Source organism: Aethalodelphis obliquidens, unplaced genomic scaffold (genome assembly GCF_003676395.1).
Source record: "Aethalodelphis obliquidens isolate GAN/ISIS:26980383/991018 unplaced genomic scaffold, ASM367639v1 scaffold77, whole genome shotgun sequence".
Taxonomy (NCBI): Eukaryota; Metazoa; Chordata; class Mammalia; order Artiodactyla; family Delphinidae; genus Aethalodelphis; species Aethalodelphis obliquidens.
This window is the reverse complement of record NW_020838021.1, coordinates 4904319-4927152: the sequence shown is the minus strand read 5'-3', so window position 1 is coordinate 4927152 and position 22834 is coordinate 4904319. Positions and strand designations below refer to the sequence as shown.

General features: G+C 38.4%; 1 protein-coding gene across 1 annotated transcript; it reads left to right on the top strand.

Annotated features, from left to right (window-relative positions):
* Nucleotides 1–3459: 3459 nt before the first annotated feature.
* On the top strand, nucleotides 3460–22514 carry SH2D1A (SH2 domain containing 1A). Its single transcript, XM_027092312.1, has 4 exons — nucleotides 3460–3794; nucleotides 16302–16365; nucleotides 20986–21130; nucleotides 22132–22514. The coding sequence occupies exons 1-4, from the start codon at nucleotides 3658–3660 to the stop codon at nucleotides 22170–22172; spliced, it is 387 nt and encodes a 128-aa protein (XP_026948113.1). The 5' UTR covers nucleotides 3460–3657; the 3' UTR covers nucleotides 22173–22514.
* The last annotated feature ends 320 nt before the right edge of the window (nucleotides 22515–22834 follow it).

Genomic DNA, 22834 nt, shown 5'->3' with positions numbered 1-22834 from the left:
AATATCATAACACTGTCACAGGAGAATTCACACCTATAGATGAGCTAGTTGAAGAACAAAGTTAGTTTTGAAAGGTTAGAGAAAAAGATTTTGAAATGTCAGATCCACTCTATAAAACTAACCACCCTTGCCATCATCCTTTTAATCTATCTGGGTTTGAGAGTAGCCTAGGGCATTTGAAATGAAGGCAATTAGCACCTCAGACAGGGCATCCACAAACAAAATGCTGTCACCTCTCAGAGACCTCAGGAGGTGACAAGTTTAGATAAGAAGATACTTTTGACCTTGGCTGACAGTTTGTCAATGCTTTTATATTTGATTTAAATGGCATTTATATTCTAAAAGGTTGTAGTTTGCTTTAAGCTGTGAAGCTCTCTTCCTCTACCTCATGGTTTTTATTTGTTAGGTTATTTAAAAACAACAAGAACAAAAATCTTTCCTCTATTGGGTAAGACCTGAGGAAACAGCTCTTGCTTCTTGCACACAAATGAGTTCAGTCCATTCCCCCCTCTGGTTCTCTCTAAAGTATGCTTGGCTTTCGTTTAAAGCACAGAATGTTAAAGTTGGAAGTAGCCTTAGGGGTCATCTGGTTCAACTCCATTTGACAGATGGAGAAAATGAGGCTCAGAGAGAGGAAGTGATTTAGTGGCAAAATATGGAGTATAATCAGACTCTCATAATTGCTGGACCAGTGCTTCCAGTTCATCTTGCTATTTCAAAAGTGGGCCAGAGGCACATAGAACCAAATTTGTGTGTGTGCATGTGTGTATTTTTTCCTCTTATTTTCTTGAGAGCACTAATTTCACTCATTCATTCACTCACTCAGCAAATACATTTAGTATCTGATATGTTCCAGACACTGAGGATACAATGGTGACCAAGGTACACAAAATCTAGCCATCATGGACCCTATGTTCTAGTGGGGGAGACAGACAATAAACAATCAGATAATTCTGCTTCTAAGGGAGCTATATTTGTATCACGGGGCCCATTCTTCCTAAGTCTTTCTCTATTGGTGCCTCTGCTATCTCTATTGCTCCCCTCTTGTATTTTTTGCCCTTTCCTCTCTTGTGGGTATGGTGAGAGAGAAGAAAGCCATTACAATTCTTCTTTCTCTATACTTCAAGCTCAGCGTGAGGTTTTGAATTTGCTAAAGTCAGGTTTAGTACTGGTGTAGCACTAGGGTGAAGATAGTATTTTTCATCAACACTGCAGTAGTGGGCTGGCTCAGCTGTCAGGCTGCTTGTGAGATGACAACGAGGGACGGGATGTGAGAGTTGTACTATTACCTTATAATTTATCTGTTCCTTTTTTATACAGTTTTAGTTGTGCTGAACCCCATCGTACCTGGCTGCTTTGACAGGCGTGCTATTTTAGCAACACAGGACAAAACAGAGAACGAAAAGAAGAATGCATGGTACGCTTTTGCTGTCAGCTTGAGGTTGCCCTGTTCCTAAATTTGTGGATGATTTGTTCAGGGTTGTTCAGAGACAAAAAAGCTTAGGTTTTGTTTTTGCCTATGTGACACTGAATGTTCTCACAGTTCACCTCATAGGTGGGCTGTTGTCCATAGGGAGTGAATGTGGGGATCCCCTTCCCTATCATCTCCTTTCGGGTTTGAAATTCCACCACTCTGGGCTAATCATTTGCCCACTAATCTCTGGGCTAATCATTTGCCCACTCAAAACATAAAGAGTTCAGGGTGGACTAACTTCTCAAGTACTTAACATTGGTGTATGCGTTCACTTATCAGATCAATTTCTTCCTTGACCCAAAGCATGAAAAAGGGTGAGAGGTGGAGTTGGCCATAGCAAGTGAGGTAGGCAGATAATGAGACAATCTTGGCTCAGTTCCCCAGAGCCATGCCCCAACATCATCTTGAATGCTGTTTTATTTTTTTATTCTTGGTGTTGGAAATGAATGTAGGAGGCTTATGTTTACAGTTTATCTACCAAGGTTGATAGATTCTAAGGCCGAGTATGCATCAATCAAGGAGAGTAACTATGAGCTGCCACTGAAATCGTAGAGGATTGTTTTCAACCCTAGCAGATGGACAGCAAATATCTGGCTTTTGGCATAAGGCAACTCTGCACATCTGATCCATCTGTAGGACTAGTGAAGATTTAAAAATTGTTCTCCCGGGCTTCCCTGGTGGCGCAGTGGTTGAGAGTCCGCCTGCCGATGCAGGGGACGCGGATTCGTGCCCCGGTCCGGGAAGATCCCACATGCCGCGGAGCGGCTGGGCCCGTGAGCCATGGCCGCTGAGCCTGCGCATCCGGAGCCTGTGCTCCGCAACGGCAGAGGCCACAACAGTAAGAGGCCCGCGTACCGCAAAAAAAAAAAAAAAAATTGTTCTCCCTATTGGGCTCCCAGCTGTACCAGGTTCTCAAGGAGCTAGGTGCTGATGTTGTTGAAGAGATACAACAGACAACATAACTTCGGCTACTTAAATTCCAATTTAAAAAATTATTTTACATACTCAAAAGGAAAAATGTAGAAGACCGTTCAGCTTCAAACATTAAACAAAGTCTTGTTCTAGTGAAAAAGGAGGAAGTTTGGGGGAAATATTAACTGCACATCTTGAAATAGAAGAGAGAAGGAAATAAAGGTTGAAAGGTTCTAAAAAATTTATGATAGTTTAGCATCAACTGAACTAAAACCATATTCTCTATTAACAACAGATGATAAAAGTTACAACACAATTCTCAACACTCACAGTGTGATTTAAAACAAGTTCAATGCCCCAAATGCTAAAAGGTGGGCCCTATACATCAAAGGGCACGTACAAGTCCACATAAAGACAAAGCACCAATTAAATGGTTTATTCTCTCATCTAAGACCCATCAAATAGATAAATCTGGAACATTTTTGGATGCAGACTGATTTTTGTACCTCAACCAGCACCTTGGGATCTTGGACAAGAAGGTTGGGAAACTTTGATTTGTTCAGGATCAAGATTGCTGGAGATGACTAGGGCAGGGCGAGAGGAGGCACTTGTCCCAAGTCCGCTGTTCACTTACTACTTCTGATTCTGTAGGAGCCTCTTGGCTGTGCTCAGGGGTGTCTGTTCACTGACAGTACTGAGAGCTTCTGTGTTTTGGTCTCAGAACTTTGGGGCCTTTCATTCTCTGTCAGTGTGTTTCTGCCCCACATGAAGGTCATGTACAACTTGCCTCTATCATCAACCCCTTTGGGGACTGATTAGTTAAGCTAATTAAGTTAAGTCAGTTAGTTAAGCTAAGTCATGGTGGCCCCCTGGGAAAACCGCAAGGACAGGAGCATTACCAAGCATTCCTGTCTGCGTGCGTTGGGAGTACAGGCCAAATCTTGCAAAGTCCAATGGTCCTCCCCTCTCTGTCCACCCATCCATCCAAACCCTGTGTTGCGTGGGTGGGCCTGGGAGGGGGATGGAACCCTACGGCAATAACCAAGCTGCTAAACTGCTGAGCTGGTTTTAATTGAACCGTGAGAGGGAGGTTTTCAGGCAGGTAGACAACATCCTGTTGTTCGGGCGCTCCTCTCTCTTTTTTGCACATCTGGCTGAACTGGGAGGCGGGTGGCTGACTCGTGTTGGGTTGCGGCGGCAGCAGCAGCAGCAGCGGTGGCATCTGTCCGCTGCCGTTCCACGCCTAGGTCCTCCCAAGAGTTCCCCAGGCCATGGAGGCGGTGGCTGTGTATCATGGCAAAATCAGCCGGGAGACGGGGGAGAAGCTCCTGCTTGCCACGGGTCTGGACGGCAGCTATTTGCTGAGGGACAGCGAGAGCGTCCCGGGAGTGTACTGCCTGTGTGTTCTGTGAGTACATGGTGGGAGCCTCCACTGCCCACCGTGCGGCCCAGGCCCGGCGGATGCCCTTTGGGGTGGGGAAACGCAGTGTAGAATTTACCTTTGCTGCCGAAAGGACTCAGGCTCCCGATTTCAGTTTTGACCTCTAATAGAGGCCAGCAAGGTGGAGGCCTGCGATGATGGTGGAGCGGCCAGCTTTGGGGCCACCTCCTCAGGGAAGGAGAAGCCTCTCTCTCCAGCTCTCTTGAAATGGCTTTGGAGGTGCCTTCCCAAAGGAACGTCAAATTCAAGGAGAGGAAGAAGACTAAGAAACTGAATCTATTACTTTAAGACATCAATACCAGTTAGGTCAGGATGCAGAGAGAGGGATGTTTCTGAATAAAACCACCTCTCTGGATCTACTTACTGAGTTTTCTTTAGAGGAGTTGGCAGGCAGAGGGGGGTTTCAGAAATAGGGCCTTTCTTGATAAAAGCTTGGACTGACAATAGTCATAAAGGGAATGGAGGGAAAACACCCTTGTATGATTCAGTTTTGCTCTTTACCTAAGCATCTTAGTCTAACGCCCCGTTTTGAATCAGATGCACCTTCATCTTTGCTTCAGGGCTCCAGAGTCAGGCAGATCTGAGACCTAATCTTGTGCTGGTCTGATGCTGACTTTGGCAAGTTAACCTCTCAGCCCCTCAGTTTTCTTGTCCATAAAATGTAAATAATATTACTACCTACCTCATAGGCGTGTGAGGATTAAATGCCATATGCAGGTAGAAAATTTAACACTGGACCTGACACATACTAAATGTTCAGTAAAAGTAAGCTGTTGTTGTTGTTGTTATTATTATTATATTATTATTTTTTCAGTCTGTTTCTTTCGGTACTCAGTATTATTATTATATTCTTTGTTTTTTTCAGTCTATATCTTTAAGTACTCACAGGGCATTTCTACGGAAGTACCTAGCTCGATCACTCTTTGTTAGCAGGACAAAAACATCCACGAAAACACCAGCCCTGCACAGTAGCTTCTAGACAGAAACAAAATGAGGGGAAATGCTTGGTAGTAATTTCGGTGTCTGACGATACACTGCAAGGTTTTGAAGTTCCTTCTGGGTCATTGAAGAGAGATTGTATTGAGCCTGGTGTTAGAGGATTTTCATTGTTTATTGTGTTTTTTTAAACAGTCAAGACATGTTTGTGGCAACTATCAGGCCACGCTAGATACATTTGTTATAAAAGCTTCCAGGACAATACGTGCAAGCTATTGAATCTCTTGGGCTCAGATCTTACGTTTCCTTTATATTATTGTTTTTCTCAAGTGGAAACTGGAGACAGTCAGTGAAAGCCAACTAGTATTCCTAGGCTCTTTTCTTATCAAAAGAAGGTGAAGGAGTGAGTAGACTGGTGAAAGGGGCTTCTTTAGGGAAGCTGATAAAGGAGGTAATGGGCCCCTTAACCTAGAGGTAAAAAATAAGGTACAAAAGAAGCCTAGGAAGGGGTGGAAGAGCAGGGGACAGTGTGTGGCAGGATGCTCTTAAGACTTCAGACACACTGGCCTCTTTGTTGTTTCTCGAGCTTGCCAAGCTGCTCCCTGCTTAGGATCTTTGCACTTAACTATTCCTTCTGCCTCTTCCCTCAGAGAGGACTTCCTTGACCATCCTATCTAAAATAAGTGCCCTCTCCCTGTCCCAGTTACACTCCATCACTTTATTTTTCTTCAGGGAACTTTAAACTATCTGACATTTGCTTGTCTACTTATGTCTTGCTGGGCTTTCCTACTAAAATGTAATCTCCATGAGAACAGGGACATTGTCTCCCACACCAGGAACACAGCCTGGCACGTAACAGGCGTTGTGAGGCACGCAATAGGTGCTCAATAAACAGTTTTGAATTAATGAATGAACTGTCAAGACAAATACTGTTCTTTACTGCAGAAAGCTTTTGGGCTGATATCAGGAGGCCAGGGTGTGGACTCTGGGGAAATCACTCAACTTCTCTGGGTCTTGGTTTCCATATTTGTAAAACAGGAATAGTAATGTATGTTCTACCTTCTGCATAAGATTACAGTTGGTAAAAGATGCAAGAGAGAAGGATAATCTTAGCCTTTTTCCCAAGTAGGCCAGAACTACATAAGGTATTAATTTAGGCAGGTGGGAATTTCTCAAGTTAAGTTTTCACCCAAAGTAAATCTTGCATAAATGCAGTTTTTATGACTCTTAGTTCTCCGTGCACACCTCCTTATGAAGTAGCAGAAAATTGTCGGCAAATTGGGAGTCCCCCTAGCATATCTTACGATGGGCACACTGAGGCCTCTGAGTCCTGGAGGGTGATGGCCAGACTGCTCCAGAGGAAAGACACAAGGATGCATTGCCTTTTATGACAGTTTCTCAGCCTTTTTTGAGCCAAGGATCCCTTTTGATAAACGTAAACATTTCATTTCCTCCTTTTTACTACTACGCTGTAGTAACAAAATCAAATTTTATTTTGAAACAAACCACATACTCATTTTAAACCAAAACATCTATGGTTATGATATACAGCAGAAATAACAATGTAAATGGTGTCATATATATATGAACAGCAAGGTATAGCTAACAAACATATATTTGACTGTAGGGTTCACTCAGAATAGTTTCTCAATCTGTCTTTTGTTTCTTCTCATTATCCAAGAAGGTTTGGTTGAGCTTCAGTTTCTGTATTTTTATTGTAGAAATAACACATTGCATATGCCTTTCTAACTCTACTTTAAACTATACTTTCTAACTAGGTTTGCTCCTTTCCCCAGTTCTGAACCCCCAATCCTGGCCTTTAGATAAGGCCTTTTCCTCTGTTCATTTTGGGAAATTGAATCTCATAAAGTATTAAAGAAATTTTCCATTTATAGGATTGCTCACCTTCATTTAAAGCGAGAAGTTTTTCTTCCAATTATTTTCAATAAGTAAATCTAGATTTTGGTATAAGTCTATTAAAAATAGTTCCTAAACACTTATTCATATTGTAGAAAGTTTTTAAAATGTAGATAATGGAAATGAGGGAAAATCATCTATAGTTTTATAACCTAAAGACAATTATTGTTGAAAATTAAGTGTTTTTTCTTCTGTATTTTAATAAAACAAATTGCTTTATAAACATATGTGCTCTTACACTATTGTATTCTGCTGCATTTTCCACTTAATGTGAAAAAAACACAGTTATATATAATGTTCTTACAAATGATTTTAAAACATTATTTTTAATGATTTCATGATAGTCCAACCAGTCCAACTATATTTTCCTTAACCAGTCATCTATTTTTAGACATTTGCGGTACACAGGCCTCTCTCTGTTGTGGCTTCTCCCGTTGTGGAGCAACAGGCTCCGGACGCTCAGGCTCAGCGGCCATGGCTCACGGGCGCAGCCGCTCTGCGGCATGTGGGATCTTCCCGGACCGGGGCACGAACCCGTGTCCCCTGCATTGGCAGGCGGACCCGCAACCACTGCGCCACCAGGGAAGCCCTATTTTTAGACATTTGAATCATTCCAGTTTTTTGCTATTATAAATTCCGTCATGATTCATATTTCAATCCATAAAGGTTTCCTTGTATTTATGATGACTTCCTTATAATGAATTTCAAGATGTGCAATTTTTAGATCAGAAAACATGAACAGCTTAAGATTCTTGATGTATACATGATCACCAAATATTTTTTCCTAAATGGTTATTCCAGTTTATATATATGCTCACCAGTACTGCATGAAAGTGTCTGTCTCACCGCACCATCCCTAGAAATGGGTATTCTTGTTAAAAAAAAAATTCTTCTTGAAATTTGGTGTCTCACTCTTTATTTCATATTTCTTTAGTGATTGAGTGTCTATATGGTTGGTAAACTTGTATTTCCTTGTTCATGAATTGGCTCTTTGTGTACTTTGCCTATTTAACCATTTGGATCTTACTATTTTTCTTAACACATTATGAGGTTTTTTTTTTTTTTGCGGTACGTGGGCCTCTCACTGTTGTGGCCTCTCCCGTTGCGGAGCACAGGCTCCGGATGCGCAGGCTCAGCGGCCATGGCTCACGGGCCCAGCCGCTCCGTGGCACGTGGGATCCTCCCAGACCGGGGCATGAACCCGCGTCCCCAGCATCGGCAGGCGGACTCCCAACCACTGCGCCACCAGGGAAGCCCTTTTTTTTTTTTTTTTTAATGAGTGTTTATATACTAATCCTTGATCTATTGAAAGTATCTTTTCTCAGTTTGGTGTTTGCCATTACTTTTCTTTGACACACAAAAAATTAACATTTTTAGTAGTCAAGTCCGTCACTCATTTTCTTTGTGTTTGACTTCCCCCTTTGCTTCCCAACTTAGAAAGTTCTTTGACCTGCAGAGATGTCATAAAACTTCACTTCAATTTTTGTTTTAAATTTATGGTTTGGCTAGTTTATACTTAACTCTTTAATTCCATTTGGAATTATATTTTTATGTGGAGAAAGGATCCAATTTGATTTTGTTTCGAAATAGCTAATAATTTATAAATAGAACTTTCATTCCTGATTGATTTATTAGCCTACTTTACTATACATTAAATTCTTACATATAACAGTTACTGTTTTGCAGTTATCTATTTGGCTCAATTGATCTATTTATTCTTATACCACTAGCGCTATATATAGTATGATAATGTTTTAATACATTTAAAAAATTATTTGCTGTTCTTACCTGTTGGTTCTTCAAGATGAAATCTAGAATGATTTTGTTAAATGAAAAAAATCCCATTGGGGTTACAGCCATTGGGAAAGTCCTAAATGCCCACTGGGATAGTTTGATGGTGATAAGAGAAAAAAAATTTAAAATATTTAAAATAATTACTTTGAAGAAATAGTTTATTTCTGTACATCCTCTGTACATATCTCAGTTTGCTACTTTTATCTGATGGAAGATTTGGAAAAAGAAATGCTATTATATTCTTTAGCCTCAAGGACACATAATGAAGTCATTTGACATATACGTCTTTAGATAAAATGATAATTATCTTTTTGTCCTTTAAGATTTAAAGGATGACTGGGAATAAAGTGCCTATCAAACAATTGAACTGGAGAAATGGGTGAAGGAACAGTGACAAAATAAAACTCCAGCGTATCAGTTGTAATTGCAGGGAACAGAAGAATGAGAAATTATAAAACTTAGTTAATTTTTGAATACAGTTGGATATGTGTGTTGGCACCGCATTTATCTTCATGATAATTGAGGCCACTAGAATTACTTTGGATTATCTAAGTACAATCCATTAATGGCAGAGCAAGCCTGAAGGCCAGCCTAGGATTAAATGTGCAAATACACAAACCACCAAATGGACAATTCACAGGCCAATAAATCACGTGCTGACTCTGGTTGACAATGTAAAATTAAGTTGCAAGATTAGTCTGAAGATGTCATTTAGTTTAAAGCAAAAGGGAATCCTAGGTTGACCTCTTTTGGGCTCTCCCCATCTTGTCTCTATGCTTTATACCCTTCCTTTGCCCTTTCTCTCCGGTCGTAAGGCCAAGCAGACTCCCTCCCTTTTTGAGAACTATGCTTTTGGATTCACCTTAAGATCAATTTGTTAACTCATTCCCTCTGATATAAGAGAGAGGCAGCATAGAAAGATGGTTAAGAGCCCATATCTTACAGCCAGACCCTCTGGGTGTGCATCTCAATTCTGGCCCTTAACCAGCTATTTTACCTTGAGCAAGTTACTTAAACTTTCTGTTTCAGGTTCCTTATCTGTGGAAAGGGTGACGGCAATAATAATACTACAGTACTTTACCTCATAGGGTTGTTATGAGAATTATTGCATGAGTTAACATTTATAAAGTTAATATGTAGTAGGTGTTTGTTAATATAAATAAAAGCTCCATAAATAATTGTGAGACAAAGTTAGACCATTGTATGAGTACTTAAATAAAACGTTCTGTGGCACTTCAAGGGAAGAAGAGATTATATTTATTGTCATGACTCATCGAAACTGGTATTACATAGTTTTACCATCAAACTTGAAGCTGAATGACTTTTGATGGTTCTGAAAAATTCAAATTCACTGAAAGAATGAAGATTGGGCCATAGGAAATTCAAAAACTTCTTGGATCAAAGTGGCTTTCTATAGGATACCATTCCTCTGGGTATAAAAGCTCTGAAATATTTGTTACAAAAACAGTCACATCATAATTGTGCCTTGAATTTTGCATGTAACATTCGTTTGTATAGACATAGACAGCCTGGGCAATAGCTTGCTTTATTTGTGGTGTCATGAAGAAGTCACATGTACCTAAACCTTTTCTTTTGTGTAGTCCTTGAAGTGGTATAAAGAAGGAATTGATGTGGTTTTGTCAATTGTAAAGCAAGACCTGTCCCCAACGCTGACCCTTTGAGAAAAGAAAAAATAAGTCAGGTTGCTTTCTTCTTGTCTCTTTCTAACCAGAACACTTTTTTAAGAGTTGGGGACAGCTTTTGAAAAATTAAAGGCAAATTTTAATATTAGCAGGGACTGAATCAGCACATGCTTTGTGTCATTAAAATGCAAAATGTATTTTTTAAGAAATTAATTTTTTAAGAAAATTAATTAATGGCAACAACAACAACAGAAATCTCTATTGTTTTCTACCAATTATTTATTTTCTAGATTTTCTTCATGATAAATTTAAAATTCCAGGCTTATCATCAAGTGTGACAAAAAGGTTTGATGGAGGAAGGAAGTTAAAATTACACTACATTCTTGGTTTGTCTATATTAATGGGGAGTCAGAGGAAAAATAATCCTAAAAGGGATGTAACAGTTTTTAAAGACGAATGATATTTTTCTGATCTGTGATTTGCTTAGGCTAGATTTGTAAAGCTCCAAGTTGTAATTTTACTTCTGTTTCTTTAAAAAAATGTTGTTAGTCATTTGTATAACTTTATAAGGGAAATTACAAGACTTCCCTGGTGGTCCAGTGGTTAAGACTCAGTGCTTCCACTGCAGGGGGCACGGGTTCAATCCCTGGTTGGGGAACTAAGATCCTGCATGCGGTGGCGTGGCCAAAAGAAAAAAAAATGGAAAATTAATATGCAAGGATGCATTTATATTAGTTTAAATTTACTTCTAGTTTATATACATATGGGGATAGTTTTGAACAGTAATCAGAGTGGCGGCTCTCTTTGTGTCCACTTCTTTCACATACCATCATTTTATATCAACATGGTCCAGGTGTTTAAAATTTTTTGAAAAATGTAGCTCTCTAATACCTTTGAACTTTGGTATAGTTTTGAACCATTCTTTCTGCTGCCATTTCCTTATTTTGAGTAACATTCCTTAGGTTAATTCCATTTTTCATTATTAAAATAGAACTACTATGAAAATCTTTGTCAAATTGCTTTTTCCATTTGATTCCTTAGAGTATATGAAGATAAAGAAGGTCATTAGGTAAAAATACGCACAGTTTTATGGCTCTTGTTATAATTTGTCAGTTTATTTCCTAAAAGAGTGATTTTTCAGTGGACAGGGAGAGAGTATGTGTAGTTTGGAAAAAACATAATCAATATTTTCATTTACTTTTGTATTATAGAATTATTGTTTCATAATACAAGCTACAGAAAACAAAACTATGAAATCTTGTTGGGGAAGAGGGAGTAAAAAGTTCAGAAACACTGTTCTGTGCAGACCAAAAGCATTGAAAAAGCTTCAGCTTTTATTTAAATAAAATTTCATTCTTAAAGCATAGACTAAAAAAAAAAATTGAGTGACTATGGGGGTGGTGAAAGAAGCCAGCTTGACTTTGGAGAAATTGCCATCAATATTCCCAATGAGGTGTGAGCATTTTCCATGCATTTTAATCAATCCTTCTGTAACTTTAATGTTCCTACAAATCATCTGGAAATGTTGTTAAAACGCAGATTCTGACTCAGCAATTCTGGAGTGGGGCCTGAGAGTCTACATTTCTAGCAAGGTCCCAGGTGATGCACTGTTATTACCCTGGGAACATAATTTGAATCGCACTGTTTTAAATCTCTTCCATCAGTGATATATGAGAGTATATCAATGACAGTTGGCTACAGGGGATCTTTGGTCAGTGACTTCAGCAACTTGGAAGTGGAAGAGATGAACTGCTGGCTTGTTTGAGGGGTGAAACAATTTTGCTCATTCAGAAATTTGAGGAGTTGTGGAGTAGGAGATTGTTAAAATTGGATGGGTTAATCACAACGAGCTTTATGTGCCACTAGCACCAGGTTGTTCAAGACTGAAGGAGGTAAGGACTTTTGAAGTGGTACTCAGGTTCCTGCTGCTTAACTGAAAGTGCGATAAGATCAGATTCGTTAGGAAATCATTTTCAAAACAGACTCATTTATTTTGACTAAATGAGGCTGAATGATAGTAGGGAGATAGATTCATTGTATCTTTTAGAAACCCACTGTTTGAGAAAGTGGAAAACTGGTTGCCTATGATTTTGTTTGCATCGTTGCTGAAATTTTAAATAATGCATTTCCACAACACCTTTAATGATACTGAATTATTGCCATTCATCTCTTCCCATAGGGAAAATGGAACTAAAGGCCTATGCTATTTCCCTGCTCCTACCTCCATTTTGCCGTGTGACTTTTTTTTTTCTTTTCTTTTTCCGGCACCTTGTGGGTCTTTGTTCCCCGACCAGGGATTGAACCCGGGCCCTGGCAATGAAAGCACCGAGTCCTAACCACTGGACTGCCAGGGAATTCTCTGCTGTGCGACTTTAAGAAAACCACTTAAACCCTTATGTTTGGAGTCCCCATGGTGAAAAATGGAAATCAAAGCTCTTGCTTTGTTCCCTGTAGCCGTACTTACTGAAATCAGTGAGGTACATTTCAATTGCTTAAAAAAACAAAAGACTTTACAATGTAATATTTTATATTTATTTAGCATATTATATATGCTAAAAAGTATACTATATGCATATATCAAGCTATTTCATATATGATCTAAGTATTCTGGCAAATCTTTATAACAAAAATGAAACATTTCCTGTAATTGTACCAGCAAATTAAATTGACCCTTTTTTGGGTTTCACAAATCGAATGAACATGATTAGAGTGTTTTAGACCTAATTTTTTCATCCTTTAGGTAATAGTACTGATGGATAGTGATTAAAAATATAGTAATTTAATCCACATAAAGACTTTTAGTTCTATAGGGGATTAATGGTAAGTGAGGTCAGTTACTCAAGCTTGACCCTGTTTGAGATACTTTAGGTTCTTTTAGGTTTAAACACATTTAATTTTACCAGACTTTAGCATGTATTTTTTTTTCTTTTTTTAAAAAATTTTTTGGCTGCACCATGCTGCATATGGGATCTTAGTTCCCCAACCAGGGATGGAACCTGCGCCCCCTGTATTGGAAGTGTGGAGTCTTAACCACTGGACTGCCAGGGAAGTCCCAGCATGTATTCTAATCAAAGATATATTTTGACCCAAACTTGTGCCAAAGAATAGCAATCAGAAAATGTCTGAAATAAAACTCTGTGAAGATTCAGATTCATAATTTGAAGTAATTCAGCATAAAGTTTACCATACTTTTCTAGGAAGCAAAGGTTTGTTAGGCAAGTTAAGTAGCAGTACCATAGATACTAAAATATAATAAATAATCTATATCCATTACAGTGTGGGGATCAAAAGCCAGGGCTCTAGAGTCAAAGATGCCTGATTTAAATCCCATCTTTGATGCTTGATTTGTAGTGTGGCTTTGGTTACTTAACTTCTCAAAGTCTCAGTTTCCTCATCTATAAAATCAATTTCACAATATAAAGTTCATAAGATTACTGTGGGGCCCAAAAGAGATAATGCATGTGCTGTGGGCTGAATTGTGTCCTTGTCAAATTCATGTATTGAAACCCTAACTCCCGATGGGGATGTACTTGGAAATAGGGCCTTTAAGAGGTAATTTAGGTTAAATGAGATCATAAGGGTGGGTCCCTAATCCAATAGCGTTCTGGCCTTATGAGAAGAGAGAGAGCACCCTCTCTCAATGCACACAAAGAAAAGGTCATGTGAGCACACAGCAAGAAGGTGGCTGTTTACAAGTCAAGAGAAGAGGCCTTGGAATGAAACCTATGTTGCTAGCACCTTGATCTTGGACTTCCAGCTCCAGAACTGTGAGAAAATAAATTTCTTTTGTTTAAGCCACCCAGCCTATGGTATTTTGTTATGGCAGCCTGAGCAGACTAGTACAGATTTTGGTACTGAGAAGTACAGTGCTGCTGTAACAAACACCTAAAAATGTGAAAGTGGCTTTGGAACTGGGTCATGGGTAGAGGCTAGAGGTGTTTGGAGATGCATGGTAGAAAAAGCCTACCAATACTGTAAACACAGTATTGGTAGAATGATGGATGTTAAAGGTCATTCTGATGAGGTCTCAGATGGAAATTAGGAACGTGTTGTTGGAAACTAAAGAAAAAGCCATCCTTAATTATAAATGGCAAAGAACTTGGCTGAACTGTGTTCTAGTATTTTATGGAAGGTAGAACTTGCAAAGTGGATATTTAGCTGGAGAGATTTCTAAGCAAGGTGTTGAAGGAATAGCTTGGTTCCTCCTGACTACTTATAATAAAATGCAAAAGGAGAGACATGAATTGAAGAAGGAATTGTTAAGCAAAAAGAAACCAGAATACAAAGATTTGGAAAATTCTCAGCCTACTCATATGGCAAAAAATGAGGAAGCTTGGTCTGGAGAGAATACCAAGGGAATGGCTGGATAATCACTCCTTAAGGAGATTGCCCATGATGTTAACTAGTCATCTCAACAGAAGCCAGGAATAGAGTTTGGACCAAAGCATCAGAGACACTGTCAGTTTGGACCAAAGGGAATAGGGCAGGACAATAGTGCAGTTTGGCTGCAAACATGCTTTATCTTTCAAGAAAATGGAAGAATGATCCTGAAGTTGTTTCAGAGATCATCAGGGTTACCACTCCCACCACAGGCCGAGAGTGCCTAAGCCCAGGTGGGCAAGGCTGCTTCCACCTAGATTTCAAAGGTGGGATCAGCTGCCCAACAGAGCCAAGTGGGTGGGGCTGCCCCTGCAGAGCCGTGGGGGTGGCAGTGCCACCCAGTGGGCCTGGAGGGCAGAGCGTCAATCCAAAAAGGATTATTCTCAAGCATTAAGATCTAATGGAATTTGCCTTATGAGATTTCGGACATTTTTGGGACCTGTCACCCCTTTTCCCCTTCAGATATCTCCCTTTTGGAATGGGAATATCTGTCCTATGCTTGTCTTCCTGTATTTTGGAAGCACATGACTTGTCTGGTTTCACAGGTTCACAGCTGGAGAAGAATTTTGCCTCAGCAGCAGTCATATCCCCAAGTCTCACCTGTATCTCATTAGATGATATTTAGAAGAGACTCTGGACTTTATTTAGACCTCAGAGTTGATGCTGGAATGTGTTTAAGACTTTTAAGGCTGTTGGGATGGAATGAATGTATTTTGTATGTGAATTTGGAGGTACCAGTGTTGGAATGCTATGGACTGAATCATGTTCCCTCTCCCCCCATATTCATATGTTGAAGCTCAACCCCCGATGTGGCTGTATTTGGAGATAGGCCTTTAGGATGTAATTAAGGTTAAACAAGGTTGTAAGGATGGGGCCCCAATCCAATAGGACTGGTGGACTTATAAGAAGAGAAATCTCTCTCTTCACACACACACACACACACACACATACAAAGAAAAGGTCATGTGAACACAGCTAAAAGGTGGCTGCCTACAAGCCAAGAGTAGAGGCCTCAGAATAAAACCTATGTTACTGTCACCTTGATCTTAGATTTCCAGCCTCCAGGGCTGTGAGAAAATAAATTTCTTTTGTTTAAGCCACACAGACTGGTATTTTGCTATGGCAGCCTGAGCAAACTAATACAACATGTAAAACTCTTGGCATGTAGTAGAAATCAACTATACAGATGTACAATATGCGTACACAGTGAATAATGGGGGAAAACGTTTACCCCATCTAAAAGGACAAGCTAATTTCAAGTACTTTAGCAGGACTCCTTTTTAATTCGAATTACTATTAGTACTATATTATGTATTATAAAGTTATATAGTAATAGTAATATCATAGGAATATACCACATTTATATTTATAATTAATATTATTATTAACTTAAGTGGGCCTGATAGTATCTTATCCCCAGTGAAATGTTTTCACCTTAAGGCTCTGTATGTACTCAAAAAATAATATTACTATGCTTTGTTGAATCTGTTTAATAATTCATAATTTTTACCAATTACAATAGGTCTCTAGTTTCTTTCTGTCCCAACAGTCTCTCACCTTGACAAATCCTTAGAAGTGTGAGCACCCTCGTTTGAAAAAAAAATGAAAAGATAAAGAAGGCGTACTAGAAACTGTGATATGCAAGCAAGTTAGATTCCACAGGCTTTTCTTTCTATGAATGCAGTGGTGCAATATACGTGTGTCCCAGTATATGTATCATTTATATGTAATAGTTAAAGCTCAAATTTAGAGCATCCGTTGTTCTTTTGGAATTTTTCAGTAATGGAAGTTTATTCTTTCACAGGTATCAAGGTTACATTTATACATACCGAGTGTCTCAGACAGAAACAGGTTCTTGGAGTGCTGAGGTATAGCTCTTTTATTTATTTTTGCTTCTGGGGGTATCAGGGAGGTATTTGAAATTTAGACTGCTTTTATAAAAGAGCTGTCAAATTCTACATTCCCAAAATATTCATCAGATTCAAATCACTAAAGCTCCAATCCAAAATTGCTCATGGATCATTAAGAAGCCTTTAGAGAATTTTGGTCCCAGTTCTGTTCAGCCACCACTGTATGGAGTGGTCTCACTTTGGGGGAAAGATAACAAAGTTAAAGGATTGTGTCAAACTTTTGGTGCCTATGTGAAATTTTAGATAGCGTATCAAAAATATATTAAAAAATCAAATCGACAATTATTTACCAAATGATACTAATGCAAGTGTTGGCTCTATGGGGGATTAAACAACATGACTCCTGTTTTCTAACAGCCTGTAAGACCCTTGAGAGATACAACATGAATTAAACAGCAATGTGAGAGCCTGGTGTTTGCTGTCAGGTGGATGTGTGTTCCAGGTCTTATCTACCCCCAACCCCTTTCTGAGAGGTCTATGACCTTGGGTAGGTTACCTAATTTTTCTTTGAAGCAGTTTCTTCATCTGTAAAATAAGCCTAAAAATAGTCCCTTACTCATAGGGCTCATTTTGAAGATTAAATGAGATAATGCATATAAAGAAAGCTCTTAGTCACAGGACTAGCAAGCAAGCCCTCGAAAATGAGAACTCACCCAAGTTGCTGAACAATATGATTGTTTATAGTCAAGTGCTATCTAGCACAAGCATTTAAAGAATAGAGAATTTTCCAAGTATTAGGGTAATCAAGGCTGCTCTTCTGTGGAGGCAGGACTCCCAGCTTAGCCATATGGGAAGGACAAGGATAGGTAGAAAAGAGAGAGAGGGAACATTCCAGTGACTCTTAAGCTATGCTCCGCAAAATCCTGAAGTTCTTTCATTTGAGTGCCTTGGAGTTGCCCAGGGGGTTACAGAAGGATAGGAGGATGTGTGGGTATGCTTTGGGTCCCCAATTTGTCTTTAATCTGAGCAGTCCCTTTTAGTTTGCTTATCAACTGGGGCTCTGAGAAAAATTTCATTAGAAAAATGGGTTCTTATGGCTTTGAAAACATTTGAAAGTCACAGTACCATTGCAAGAAATGCCTGTAGAGTGAATCTCTTTCCACATACCAGGGTAGTATCAATATATTACCATGCTAGCAAAGTAGAGGTCTCTACAATGGAAACTTCTGACTTCAAATGCTTTCTCTGATTTCTGACTTTTTATAAAAACAGTCTGTCTTTATAATGAAAGGACTTCATTATGAGTTGTTTGAAAACGTAAATGCTAATATCAACCTGTATTAATAACTCAGTCTATGCATTTAAGAAACTCTGAAGTCTAGACTTAAAAAAAAAAGTAAAATAGCTCTAACCTTTACAGATGCACTGGTGAACTAGAAAGCACAAATTGCAGACTACAAATGTTTTGAACTACTGAGATGAATTAGGGCAAGTTTTCAAACACATTGTTGCTTTATATCAGGATAATTGATGCTACCATTCTAATTAGAGGAAAAGCAGTACTATTTCTAATCAAAACTGTTTATACCCATTTATTTTTAAAAGTTCTCTGCATCACTGCAGAGATGATTGAATAGGTTATTAAATTTCATTTATTATGAGGAATAGTAGTGTATGATATATACATATATAGTTGTATATAATTTGACCAGAAATAGCCCTTCTTCCTAGAGAAGTAGCCTTCAGCTGCTGAAGAATATTCTTTATGGAAAGGATCTTAAATTAGTAGGGCTTAGGTAACGTTTTCTTTAAACTTGTTTTCTTCCATTTCAAGTATAACATCATATGCAGATTGTTACATGTTTGTGATCATGTTAGGGAAGAAAGGGCTTATTGAACACAAATGCTCTCTCATTCTGTTGTCTGGTCTGACCCGTTTATCTAATAATATTGTAATTATCTGCACCAAGAGAGCAGAAGATTGGCATGTTTTCTCCAAAGGGAAAACAGTTTAAAAAAAAAAACTCTTTAGATTTATTTTTGAAATGCATATTGCATTTTTTTCTATCTACTAAATTTGCCTTCTAGTTATGTTTTTCTATGGTGAATATTAAACTAGTGTGTATTCTTAGAGCTCATATCATCTGACTGGAAGAAATTTCTCTAGAGCATATTGAAGACCAGCTATGATCCAAAGCATGTTTCCATGGATAACTGTATGGGAAATGTGCAAATTTGAACAATAGCTGAGTTCAGTGACAGGATGGGAGATGTCAGTGGTACAATTCTTGTGGTAAATGTATTTTCAGAATGGGGTAAATAACAGATAATTTATATTGCTCTTTGGAACAATGCTTTAGTTTGCCACATTGCGGGAAAAATCTTGACAGTAGCACTAAATTTTCTGTGCAAAGATTGTGCTAGAAATCTAGGTGTGTCTGCAGTTTGTTTCAAAGAGTGGAGTGAAATTGAACCCTGGATCCACTGAACTACGAAAGACAAATATTATGTGATTTTCTAGCTTTAGGTAGACTTTTAGGTTTTATCATTGCCTAGTATATTAATTTATCTCATGTGACTCAGGCTAAAATTTTGCCAAATTGTTAATTCAGAGAATTCCATGTACAGTCACCTATCATTTATTAATATGTTCATTGTCTGTGGTACTTTGTAAAAAATGTACTAACATCCTCCTGCTGACTTCAGTGCTTTTGGGCTTTTCTGGATATTTGATCATCAGTAGATCAGTGGATGTTAAATAATTTTCTTATTGACCTAAGCAAAGCACTATAAATTCAGTCAGTTATTTGCCAATGCAACATTGCATGCCAAATTCAAATTGCTTTTTTACCTTCAGTGCTATTATTCCTCTCCATTGGCATGGAGAATCAAGTGTTAACTGCATACAAATCCTCATAAAAAAGATGCTTCTGTTGATAAATGGTTTTACAAGCCACAAGAACAGGTAAAAAGATGTGTGGTTTGAAATCTTTCCACACCGGGGGAGTGGATTAGTTTCTCTTCTGGTTGGTGACTCTAACTTCACTAGAACCTGTTTGGTCTCTAATCTGCCTAATCTGAAAGGAAAGAGACTGGGTCCTGGGATCTGGAGCCAGTTCTGCCTCTGGTTATCTGTGTGACCTTGGGCAAGCTGAATTATCTCTTTGTATTTCCATTTTCTTATCTGTCAAATGGGAGTAACCAAATCAGCCAATAACTGCCAGGAGATGGGAAAGTGCTTTGAAAATGAACAAGTACTCCAAGGAAGACATAAGAAGGTTATTTTGTGCCTATGGCCTGCCTTTGACATTTGGAGATTCTATCCTGGAGCCAAAGAACTGTTTGGATCCCTGTAAGAATGGCCATATTATTTTGGATGAGGTCTCAATAGAGTTCTGGGAAGGTGTTTTGACAGTAAGGCTGGAGCTGAGTGGGAGCGTATTCTGTATCTACTGAGTAGCTGTGTGAGCCTATGAGCTGACACTAATTTAAAGCTAAAAAGAACTTTTTCAGTGTTTTCAGTGAAAAACTCTTTACCCCAGTGTAGGAAATGACCAAGAGTTATAGTGGACAGTGTGCTGTCTTTAGCATTTTGTCTAGCTGACACACGTCTGTATGCCAGCCTTCATGTTTTCTCATTAAATGCTAACAAACAAATAGCTCCCACCTCAAAAACTTTCTAGATGGAATAGCTGAAAAACAGCTTTCTAAAAAAACTGGTCATTGTTCAATTGCTTATAGCAATACTATTTTATTTCATGTAAAATGACAGTTTTGAGCTGACGCTTAAAGCTTGGCTCATAAGCTTTTGCAGGAAATTGTTGTTGATTTCAAGTAGTGTCTTTACAAGAGAATTCATGTCAGGAGAGGAGTACATTTTAATACTCACCTGCAAATAATGATCCCTTCAAAACCAAACAAATAAATAAAGGTGACCTTAGTCTTTCATTTTCGTGTCATAGAGAAAACCTTGTCACAGTGAAGTGTTGACATAAAGAGCAGTTTGGGGGAGGATAGGGAAGTTTCCCAAGGAGGAAAAAATTTAATGTGTAGGATGAGGCAGGACATATCGTGAAGTGAAAGAGTGTGAGGACTAACTAGCCTTGCATTGTGTGCCTCATAACAGCCAGTTTTTAATTTCCTGTGTAGCATTTTATATTGTGGAATGATGGCAGGGAGGATGGGTTGTAGTTGTTGTTTTATTTGTTTGTTTGCTTTTTTTTTTTTGGTTCTTTAGGCTTTTTATTAATGACCTGTAGGATCTGTGTTTTTTCTCTGTTTAACTGCATCCTCTCTGTTGGTGAATTCATTGTGGGTAATGGCCTGTATACCCTTAGAGGTTCGGGATGTATGATGGGTAGCAGGCAGGAAGGGCAGGGCGATGAGCAGCAGCTTGTACAAACTAATACCACCCTCGGGAGAACTGAAATGACAGCTCATTAGCTCCTCTTGCAGGGAAATTCAGCCAACCAAAGTAAGCTCTTCTAGAATGTTGTTTTTCCTTCTTCCTTATGTTTTCAAATATTTGAACAAGTTACACAAATGTTACCTCTCTAAGCATCCCTTGCACATTTTGTAGGCCCTTTTTTGTATCATTATGAGGTAGATGAATAATCTGCTTGGCCTTTTATTTTCCAGACAGCACCTGGGGTACATAAAAGATTTTTCCGGAAAATAAAAAATCTCATTTCAGCATTTCAGAAGCCAGATCAAGGTATTGTAATACCTTTGCAGTATCCAGTTGAGAAGAAGCCCTCAGCTAGAAGTACACAAGGTGCTACAGGTATGGTTTACTGTTTATTTTTGACAGGTTTGGAAGCTTAGGGCTATGAGTCACCCTAGTCATAAACATGTAGAAAAATGCAATAAGAAGATGGAGCCAGCAGCCCCAGTGAGAGGGGGCTATTCACATACTATGATTTCCACATGCTATACTATAAACTTTTAATAAAACTCTGCAAAAATATAAAAAATTCTATGAGCCCACAACATTTTAATCTCTCTTATCCCGTCTTGTTTTCCCCAGCCTGTTTTGTCGCTCCATGAGTACCATTTCACTTCACTAATTCAGACACAAATAATTTGAAAGACGGGACAATTCAGAGAACATCTGGACTTGTCCTTTACTTTTGCTTATTATCAGGTAGTGTTTTCCCTTCAGGGATGGAAAGGCTAATGTTAGCTTGGTCCACATGATCCCGATTTCTGAATTTGTGGTGCTTGAATTAATACAATTTTATTGTAGCAAAGGAAAGAAAGTTAGTAGACTTTATTTTTCCACTAGCGCAAATTGTTACATCTCCTGAGCAAAGCTATTTTAGTGGACATGTCAAGCTAATCACCGAATACTAGCCAATGTCCTCAGCTGTCAGATTTGTGATAGTTGATATCTATTGAAGGGGGTTAATCATCTGTCTTGAGTAAGAGGATACGCATTGATTGAAACAATAAATATTTATGATTAAATAAAATGAGTTGTTATTTCCTTTTTTGACAGGGACCCAGGCTCAGGCATAAACTGACAATTAGACTCAGACTCAAGTGGTGAATTAAATTAATGAGTAGTTAGCTTTTTTAAAAGAAATGTAAATAGAATTCCAATTTACAAATTGGCTCAGTATGCCATTCTCTATAACAGTTTTAAATACTTGTTGCTTGAGCTATATCATTGGATTGTATCTTTGTGAACTTTATGCAGTTGGAAATTTTATGTTTGAGTTAACCTGTAATTTTAATAGCTTGTAAGTTTATCTCTTCTTGATTTTTGTTATTATTTTTCTTTAGGGAGAAGAGAAGATACTGATGTCTTCCTGAAAGCACCATGAAGAAAAATAAAACACACCTTGTACTTTATTTTCAGTAATTTAAATATATGCTAAGTCTTATATATAATTGATAATACAGTTCAGTGAGCTACAAAAGTATTTCTGAAACCATCATAGTCCTGTAATGGAAGCATCTATAGCATGATGTTAAAGCTGAAATGGACTTTTCGGATAATGAGGAGCTTTGAAATGAGGATTGGGGAAAAATAATTCCACAGGTTATTTTCAGTTATTGTATTTACAAATGGGAAATGACTTAAAACATAATGATACTTTATAAAAGATTAATGTCAATTCTTGCCAAATATAAATAAAAATAATCCTCAGTTTTTCTCAAAAGCACCATTTTTAGTGAAATATTATTTGATAGCTACTGATTTTAAAATGTCTTGCTTGATTATATGGCAGGAAGCTGGTTCGTGTCCCTCGTCTTTGTCATGTGCGGTTCTACATTAGGTATTATGCTCTCCAATAGCTATAGTGTTATAGGCTCTCTGGGGATATATGAAACTGTGCACTGTGTGCTAAAAACAAGTACTAGATAGAGAGTGAAGAATTTCTGTTTAATTCTGAAAGCAGCCTTCTTGCCTAGTGTTCTGACGTTGGACAGTAAAATCCACAGACCAATCTGTAGTTTAAAATTCCCGTAATTTAAAATATGC